This window comes from Ammodytes marinus, assembly GCF_949987685.1.
Source record: "Ammodytes marinus genome assembly, chromosome: 4".
NCBI classification, from domain to species: Eukaryota; Metazoa; Chordata; class Actinopteri; order Uranoscopiformes; family Ammodytidae; genus Ammodytes; species Ammodytes marinus.
This window is the reverse complement of record NC_137233.1, coordinates 25698532-25708594: the sequence shown is the minus strand read 5'-3', so window position 1 is coordinate 25708594 and position 10063 is coordinate 25698532. Positions and strand designations below refer to the sequence as shown.

Below are 10063 nucleotides of genomic sequence, written 5' to 3'. Positions count from 1 at the left end.
TATGAGTGCTGCCAGCATTGCTGAAGGGCTTGAAGGGGTGGGGGGTCCACTTGAAAAAATGAAAGGTCTATGATTCAAATGCAAAGTTGATTCAGTCCTGATTCCCAGTGCACTGATCATCAATCGATTTAAAAAAAAAATGATAACTAAATAATGCCTTTTCCCCTTGATCAATAACTTATAGAATTGCTAGTTAAGTTCTTACTAAGTAATGTTTGGACAATCAGCCATGAAATGATACTGCCCTGGCTAGTGAATCCTCTCATCCCATGAAAATACATATACATATTCACACAGCAAGAAGGTGTGTGGAGTTTAGATGTGTTCCCATGCATAATTGATGACAAAGGCTTCATGTTCATGTCAGGTGATAATTCCATTGTGGTCAATTTAAATAAAATTAAGGCATGACACTGTAGGCAAAACTTTAACATGATACAACCATCTTTAACAGCCATTATCTCATCATTAGTTTTATGCTAATACTCTTGACCCAGAAATCTCAATTTCTAAAGCACTTACAATAATAAACTTAAATTCCCATAACCATTCTTAGCACTATAATCAGGGAGCAAAGTGGTTTTACAAGCATGAAATGTTGTGAAAGGTTGTTCACCAGAAAGTATATCTAGGACCTTCAAGGATCACATTCTGGATGAACAACCTGGTCTGAAATCTTTATTTCTGTTTGACAATATATGGGTGTCCATAGTTTTTACAAAAAAAACTTCCACTCTGAGAAATGGTGTGTTAATGTTGGTTTGATAGTGGTTAGAAAAATATTATTTGATAGTTTTGTTTTTATAATCTGAATCAAAAATCTCAACTTCTAAAGCACTTACATGAACTAAACATTCAATAATCATTCTTAACACTATTCTGAAGGTTGTTCGTAAATGACTTGTTCATATGTTGTTCATTGATTGATTTAGGAGACATTTTCTGCTTGATGTAAATGCATTTTTAAGACCTGTACATGGTATTTTTTGATTTATAAAATGAAAAAAGGCTGTATCCAGAATCAGTGTTGTAAAAAAAAAATAAAAATAAAAATAACTGGCTTTCTCCAACATCTATAGTTGGTTTTTTTTTTACGATGTGCACGTGTGCAACATGTGTTACATATTGGCGCATTTCTGTATTGTTCAAACTTTTCTGAGAATATTGTAATGAAAATTAATGTTTTTTTAGGTAAGTAATCAACTTGCAAAGTTTCCAGATGGTATGAGATAACAGTGTTAGACTATTCACCTGCAGTCTCACCTTAAAGCAGATTATAAACCTATTTTTGTCCCTGGGCCTTCTAGGTGGGTTCATCATGCCATGATTGGAGCAAATTATTGTTTGTCCTAAAATAAAATAAAATAAAATTTAATTAGATGAAGATAAGGTGGATAATTACAAGTCAACTGCAACAATACCAGATTTGTTGGGAGTTTGAGGGGAATGTGAATGACCCAATACACCAATACAACTAGGAAACAGGTAATAACAATAACCATAAGTTCAAAATTAAACAAGATACACAGACTTGTTCACAGAGGGCTTATGGGGGAAAAATAAAAAGCAAATGCTGTTGATGGAAAAGAAAACATACATTTACATTACACATTAAACGAGATTCAAAAATAAACAAACATTTTATTTTACATTATGTTAACATAACATTTAATCCTTTTAGTGAGAAAGTGTATGTATACATGACAACTCCATGTGTACTACAGTGTTTAAATAATATCATATAATAATGATTTGGACCAAACTCAAGTCATCTAAAAACTCAACTATATCTCCCCATATGGCATCAAATAGATAAAGAAAACGTTTAGGCCTATGCGCTTAATGTTTTACATGGTAGAATGACAACGTTGTTTTCTTGTCTCATACTATCCGTTAGGGGCAAAAAAAAATCAAAGACAATGAAACGAAACCTAACTTATGTAGCAGTTTCATTTCCTGCAGATGGAATTTGACAGAGCCAATTGGAACCCGCTACGAATGCATGTGTGTGGCTGTGTGCGCTCTGACATTCCGCATTCAAGCATCTGCTTCGTCACGGAAGAAACTGATTAGTAAAATCTTAGTGACTTTCATTCGTTTTTTGTAAACACTTTCTTTACAGGAAACAAGAAGTCATCAACATGAACACCCTGAACCAACAGTACGAGGAGAAGGTGCGTCCCTGCATTGATCTCATTGACTCTCTTCGCTCTCTGGGGGTAGAGAAGGACTTGGCGCTGCCGGCTATCGCCGTGATCGGAGACCAAAGCTCTGGGAAGAGCTCTGTGTTGGAGGCGCTGTCAGGGGTGGCTCTGCCAAGAGGAAGTGGTGAGTTATCCATCCATCCATCCATCCATCCATCCATATATTTCTATCTATCTATCTATCTATCTATCTATCTATCTATCTATCTATCTATCTATCTATCTATCTATCTATCTATCTATCTATCTATCTATCTATCTATCTATCTATCTATCTATCTATCTATCTATCTATCTATCTATCTATCTATCTATCTATCTATCTGACTAAAGAAAATAAGAAATTCAGTTTAAATATGGTTAAAAAAAGAACTTGACCATACAAACAGCCTTCAAAGAAATTAAGCAGAAGTGGTAACCTGTGTTAAACAGTTTTTTTCCCCAATAATGATTTAAAACATGACGGTGAAATAAGTACATTTCGAGTGAAGGACCTACTCAGCAAATCCATACCAATGCCAGGAACTGCATTCAGTAACAAAGTCCTTTATGTGTTGTACATGATATTTTAACCACATTTCCAAGTTAGTCTATTGTGTAAATATTAAGGGTTAATTATTACATTGTGGCAGGACAAATACCAAAAGCTTGGCTGCCACAGAACAATCCTTTCTAAACCTACCCAACTGGTTTTACAGAAGGGACTATCTGAGACTTATCATAAAGCACACTGTATTTTAAAGGATTTTCCCCTCTCTGGTCATTCACTCTTCATTAATTCAGGCATTGTGACAAGATGTCCCCTCGAACTGAAGATGAAGAGAAGGAGAGAAGGAGAGGAGTGGTATGGAAAGATAAGCTACCAGAACTTTGAGGAAGAGATAGAAGACCCTGCAGATGTGGAGAAGAAGATCAGAGAAGGTACAGTGTACAGCATTATTAAATGTCATTGTCAACTATCAAGCCACATATTGATGGAGCTACTAAACGTCTTCATTTGCAACCACCATACATCATTTCATCTCTCTACAGCTCAGGATGAAATGGCTGGGGTTGGGGTGGGGATCAGTGATGACCTCATCAGTCTGGAAATCGCCTCTCCTGATGTTCCAGACTTGACCCTCATTGACCTTCCTGGCATCACCAGGGTGGCTGTAAAGGGTCAACCAGAGAACATTGGAGACCAGGTATGGTTGTTCCCCAAAACACACTGTCAACTGTTTTTATGAGGACACTTTCTTTGGTAAAAAGTTTTTCCAGATCAAGTGTTGACTGCGAAGATAACCCTGGGCCCTGTGTTCCCCACCTGTAGAAAAAGCCCCAATGGTTCACTATTAGTGCCTTATAGTATTTTTTAAGATGTGTATTATTTAATGCCAATCACAAAGTTACTATCAGCAAGCCAGACTGTCCACACAGGGAAGTTGTCTTTTCTTTCTCTCTCTGAGTTATCACAGCGTCCAAGTAGCCACAGCAACATAATATGGCACTGTGTTAACATGCTTTCTTAACAGGTTTGTATATAAATAGGCCTAAATGCAGTTACTTCATATTCTAACATATCGGGTGTTAAGTAGTGTTCTGGCCGTCACACCTGAAGTGAATCTAGTGATATGAGAAGATCAGCCCAGAGACAATACACCTACCAGTTTCCTCCACTACAACACCACTACACAGCCTCTCATGTACCATATGAATTCATACTTTCAGATTAAAAGACTGATCCAGAAGTTCATCACAAAACAAGAAACCATCAGCTTGGTGGTTGTTCCATGCAACGTGGACATTGCCACCACAGAGGCTCTGCAGATGGCACAGGAGGTGGATCCTGAGGGAGAGAGGACTTTGGGTAATAAAAGCTGATTTTGAATAACAATCACCCAGCTTTGAGGTAGGCTAAGTTACTTAACTCTTACCCAGTCTACTCTCTCTCTCTGTGTAAGGTATCTTGACCAAGCCTGACCTGGTGGACAAAGGCACAGAAGAGACGGTGGTTGACATTGTCCACAATGAGGTCATCCACCTGAAGAAGGGCTACATGATCGTCAAGTGCAGGGGTCAGAAGGAGATCACAGACAAGGTGTCTCTTACTGAAGCAATAGAAAGAGAGAAAGCCTTCTTCAGTGATCACATGGTTTTCCAGTAAGTGCATAATATTTGGGTTATTACACAAAATCCATCAAAGTGTTGAGAGGTTGAAGAGCATGTACTCAGTAGATATTTTATTCTTGCTGTAGATCTCTCTACAATGAAGGAAATGCCACTGTTCCTAAACTGGCTGAGAAACTCACCCTTGAGCTGGTGCATCACATTGAGGTAAATGTTTTTATTGCTTCATCTCAACAATGAACCCTACAAATTATGATGAGTCACCTTACGTGTTAAAGTTTTTCACCTTGCTATGATCTGCAGCGATCTCTGCCTCGACTAGAAGAGCAGATAGAGGAGAAACTAGCACAGACTCGGGAAGAGCTGGAGAGATATGGAAATGGACCCCCATCTGATGCAGCTGAGAGACTTGTCTTCCTCATTGACGTGAGCTCCCTCACTCTACATAGGGCTACAAAGACAAATGCCAAAATCCCAATGAATGTAAATAACCTTTTGCAATGTTAAATATGTAATGTGTGCTGCAGAAAGTGACAGCATTCACTCAGGACGCCATCAGTCTGACGACAGGAGAGGAACTCCACTGTGGAGAGAAGCTCAACGTCTTTTCAATGCTCAGAAGAGAGTTTAGGAAGTGGAATGCCCACCTGGACCAGTCAGGAGAAAAATGTGAGTGGATCGTTTTGATCTGGTCTACAGCCCTCTGTAACATAGAGGACTTAGTGTTTTTTGGATGTGGATAAGGCCATTTAGGAGGTAGCCTATGACTCTGGTTGGTTCATTTCCTACAGGGGTGAGCTGTGTAAATGACCAAAGGAGACAGCATGTCTTAACTGTTATAAAGCAAATAAAGTCACTTCAGGCCTCAATCCTTAAACTTCCATCAGCAGGACAAATATACGTTTGTGTTGCAGTTAACCAGGGAATTGAGGACGAGGTGGAGGAGTATGAAGAGAGATACCGTGGAAGAGAACTGCCGGGCTTCATCAACTACAAGACCTTTGAGGTCATGGTCAAGGAGCAGATCAAAAAGCTGGAAGAACCTGCTGTCAGGAGACTCAAGGACGTAGGAGGTATGTGATTGAACAAATGACATATTAAATGATTTTCTCAGTTTTATTCAAACATATTCATAAATCCACCAGTGACATGATAAGTTTAGATCAAGCTTCTGTATCTTGTGGTACTTCTGTTTCCTCAAGACGCTGTGAGGAAGGTGTTCATACAGCTGGCCCAAAGTAGCTTTACTGGATATCCTAACCTCTTAAAAACTACCAAGGTAGCAATCTTCTAAAAAGTTTGATAGTTCATTTCTACATTAATACTTCGACTATCATCATTGAATAAATAATTTATTTGGTGTTAAGACTACTTAAAATCTTGTTTTATAGGCTAAGATTGAAGCCATCAAGGTGAAAGAAGAGTCCACTGCTGAATCCATGCTGAGGACCCAGTTCAAGATGGAGCTGCTTGTTTACTCTCAGGACAGAACATACAGCAACAGTTTGAGTGACAGCAAGAAAGAGGAGGGGGATGAGGAGGAAGAAAAACATGTTTCTTCCAGTATTGTGTATGGAACAGATAACGATGCAACACTTCAGGAGCTGATGTTGCATCTTAAATCGTATTACAGAGTGAGTTTTAATCTCGAGGAATAATTCATAAACAAAAACAGCAATGTTAGACGAAGGGCAGGTTTTTAGATATTGGTTTTTGCGTCTCAAACTTTTCTATCTTTCTCCTCACTCAGATTGCCAGCCAGCGTCTGGCTGACCAGATCCCGCTGGTGATTCGCTACCAGATGTTACAGGAGTCAGCCATCCAGCTGCAGAGAGAGATGCTGATGGTGCTTCAAGACAAGGAGAACTTGGAGTTCTTGCTGAAGGAGGATTTGGACATCGGTAGCAAGAGGGCTGGTTTGCAGAGTCGCCTCAAACGCCTGATGAAGGCCCGCACATACCTGGTAGAGTTCTAGAGGAGTCTTGACCTCCTCTGACAGCAGCAGTCTACTGTACCTCATACAGTTATATTCTGAATTTTTACTGATGCTTTTTTTATTTGCACTATCCTCCTTTGCTGCTGTCACACTGACAATGTCCCCTCTGTGGGACTAATACAGGGTTATGTTATATTATATATTATCTTATAGTATTGGATGCAGGATTGTTATACTTATTTTTACATTTTATTTTTTACCGTATACTGTATGTAGAATATATTACATTTGATTAGGATGTAAAAGCTAAGTCGAAACAGCTCAACCACAGCATATGAGGATTATTTTTAAATATACTCTAATATGCACTGTATTATAATAAAAAAGCGCTTGTTGCAAAACTTTTAACACCTGTTGTCTTGCCATAAAATGGCAAGAATAGATTTTTGGAGATATCTTCAATAGAAATAAGTACAGCAAAAATGCTGAACAAACCCAACACTTTTTATGCTTTGTTTTTTGCTAATGGTTGGACCGATCAGAACAAGCAGGTAATTAATGTTTCTTGATGTATTAGAAATGATGCAAATTCATATTTTTCCAAATATATTTGTTCAAATAAAGAAAATATTTGACTTAAATCGATTGTTTGGCTCCTACAATTGCATGAGTTGCTTTTACAGGTAAGTCTACTCAATGTTACAATCTATTATAATCTACTGAATACAAATCAACAGCTATTAATATAAAACGATGTACTTTGGCTCCCCATTGTGGGCTTAGAGGGAATTCTGTTTGACAGAAACACAATAGCTTTATTGCAATCTGTTATTACCATAGGTCATTACAAGACCTCGATATTTTCTTACCAACTACATAAACCTCTCTTTCTCTTATCATAAATACGTTTGTGGTATTCCACTTGCAGCAATAAAAGGTCTGCAATTTAAATGCAACTTTTTCAATCTTTACTCCTAGTGCACTGATCATTTTTTTTTTTAAAAGGATTAGTAATGCTTTTTCCCTTCATAAATAACCTCTGCTCCTGTGTTATTTATATCAGTCTGATGTATCAATCTTGCATACAGTGCATTCCCATCATGACATCATCATCAGACTGGACAAAGCTCAGTTAATAATTCCAGATAACAAAAGGCGAATTAAACAAAATGTATTGTCAGCCATGCGTCTCAAAATTCACCGCTTTGGTAAATACATTATAAATGAAAGTATTTGGACAATTCAGCTTTATTCAAAAATACATAAAAATCCTTAGACAAAAAACAAAATGATTTAAAAGCGGGTCACTTGATTTATCTCGGTCAGGATCCATTATGTTCATTCTCCGATTTCTGCAGGACTTTCCTGATTGTTGTCGTCATTGTCATTTTTCTCGTCATCTAGGAAGGAAAGCCATGATCAGCAAGGCACTGGTACATACACTTTCTTTAAACTTCACAGATGAAATGGATGAATATACATATCAACAGCCATTAGGAATACAGATAACATTAAAATTGTCCTTGTTAACTCACTCTCCAGTGTCTGCTGTAGCTCCTGTATGGTACTGAGTAGCACATGGAACTGCTTCTTTCGCAACTCCAACTGGGTGCGAAAAAACAGAGGAAGTAAATTTAATTATTACTGATGATTGAAGACTTCACTGGTTAGAAAAGAAGGGATAATGAATTTACCTTTGCATCTACATTTTCCTTAATGTTAGAAAGTTGCTGGAGTTCTTTGTCGAGCGCCTCCAACTGCCTTTATGTGATCAAAACAGAATTAAGCAAAACATGTGATTATCATGAAAGGCAAAACTGATTATCATCATCTAGATGAAGCAAAGGAGGGACTGACTTACTTTAGAGTTTCATGTCGGTCTGGGTGTTGCTGGATAACCTTAGCCAAAGCATCGTACTCTGAAGGAACCCAAAATAGTGAAATGTGAGACAGGCAGAAATTAATTGGCTCTTCCAAATAATACATTTTTAGAATAAAAAAACAAACAAACATCTATTGCCACTAATTGTTCATCAAATGATTGATGATCTCAGTGTACAAGAAAATAAATTCACCTATGCCAGGTGTGCTCTTCAAGGAAATGCCATATAAAACCCTGCATCATTTTCAGAATTAATCAATTGTTAAGTAAATAAAACATGGAAGAAAGTATCGGAAATGCTAAACATAGGTCCTAAATTATGTTTGGAATGTGTCCTTCATAAATGATTTAAATAACGTATCCATTGTCCAGAGGTGACATTATTTTGCTGATTGACCAATCAATGGATCAACTAACTCCTTTGGCACTATGTTAAAAATAATAAATGCATTGTTTTACTACATACACCTCCAATGTTTGCCTTTTGGTCTGTATATAAAAACAAATAATAAAACTCTCAGGTTAATATTTTACCAAAAATGTATCTTGGGCACTGGACATAATCTTACCTTGGCGATTTTTTCGTATTCTTTTTGCTCTCTGAATTTCTTTTTTGCATTCTGATATCTTCTCGTGTGCAGACGTGATGTTTTGCTCTGAAATGTGGACAAGTTGGTGATTATTTTAAAATAAGTCGCTTTGTGGTGACTCCGGCCCAGTTCTTCTACATAATGTATAAAGAGTGTGAAATACAAGAACAGGTTTTATGTCATATAAAATAATATACAGGCGATGCGATGCAACAAATGGTGTGCATTATTAAATACAAATAGGGCAGGAACTCCCTTAGTGTCAGTTTCAGAAAAATCTTTTTTTCCCTACCTATGTTGGTGTAAATTTTCTCATAATTCTCCATTTCCCGAAGATTCATGTCATAAACCATCAACGTCTTCCCCATGGAAAAATCACATTGGGCCAGTGTACCCAACATCCTCTGGTACTGCGTGAACCTGAACACAATAGCAGAACGGATTATGACTCAAACCACAAACGTCAGTCTTTTGCCACACTTTTATAGAAACGTTTAGTGACAAAATCCAAGGCTGAGGTCTATTGGGCTCACACAGACACATACCCTTCCTCCGGGGTCCCAGGCGAGTTGCACCACTTGGTAAAGCTCTTCAGCAGCACGTTGATTCTGCGGTCATCACCAGCTCCGTCCCCGTCAATTAGAAGACGCTTCCTGATAACTTCGTCTAGAATAGGGTCGAGAGCAGGGGATAAAACAAACCTTTCCGACAAAGCAGGCAAATCCTGGAGTTGCTGGGCTAACTGTTTGCTAGCTAGCATGGCTACAATATATTAGCAGTTTTAAGAACAAAGCTTCCCTCTCTGAATTGGTTCGTGTTTTGGACAGTATGACTCTGTACGTATTGATACTTGAAGAACCTCGGTATACATTTCTACTCGTGTTTTTTACCAGGGCGCTGAAATAAATGAAATAAACAGTTACTTACCATCTGTAACAGCTCCCATGTCTGTATCTAGCTGGAAACACTTTATTGAACCGGCGGAAGTGAGCAAAAGAGCTCGCGCCGCCTATGTCGCTGATTGGCCAGAGAGGAGAGAGTAAAAAAAAAAAGATTTATTTAAAAAGAAAATCAATAACAGCTAAAAGAAAACATTTACATCAAATTCAAATACGTAATAGAAGAAAGGGAAAACAGACATGTGCACGAGTACGATTTAAAACATTTCACACAAGACAGCAACATAGAATATGTGGCCGTTTCTAGGCATTGTTGTTTAAAACTTTGAAAGGGATTTATAATGTAATTCAAAGTCTTTAAATTGTGTAAAAAATCCTTTCTGGTTAAATTTCCCAAACAATATGGTTAAATGGACTAGATGTACTGTATCCTCCCATTCAAA

At 37.8% G+C, this 10063-nt stretch overlaps 2 protein-coding genes across 2 annotated transcripts; one reads left to right on the top strand and one right to left on the bottom strand.

Annotated features, from left to right (window-relative positions):
* Positions 1–2047: 2047 nt before the first annotated feature.
* LOC307249806 (interferon-induced GTP-binding protein Mx) lies at positions 2048–6810 on the top strand. The gene is made up of 12 exons (XM_080026657.1): positions 2048–2328; positions 2988–3125; positions 3237–3391; positions 3915–4053; positions 4148–4346; positions 4442–4520; positions 4617–4739; positions 4841–4982; positions 5228–5386; positions 5516–5592; positions 5705–5947; positions 6064–6810. The coding sequence occupies exons 1-12, from the start codon at positions 2142–2144 to the stop codon at positions 6286–6288; spliced, it is 1866 nt and encodes a 621-aa protein (XP_079882783.1). The 5' UTR covers positions 2048–2141; the 3' UTR covers positions 6289–6810.
* A 669-nt stretch (positions 6811–7479) lies between these two features.
* Positions 7480–9695, bottom strand: thoc7 (THO complex 7). The gene is made up of 8 exons (XM_080025741.1): positions 9649–9695; positions 9267–9387; positions 9014–9141; positions 8701–8787; positions 8111–8168; positions 7944–8010; positions 7785–7854; positions 7480–7649 (listed from the first exon to the last, which is right to left on the bottom strand). The coding sequence occupies exons 1-8, from the start codon at positions 9665–9667 to the stop codon at positions 7588–7590; spliced, it is 612 nt and encodes a 203-aa protein (XP_079881867.1). The 5' UTR covers positions 9668–9695; the 3' UTR covers positions 7480–7587.
* Between the last annotated feature and the right edge of the window lie 368 nt (positions 9696–10063).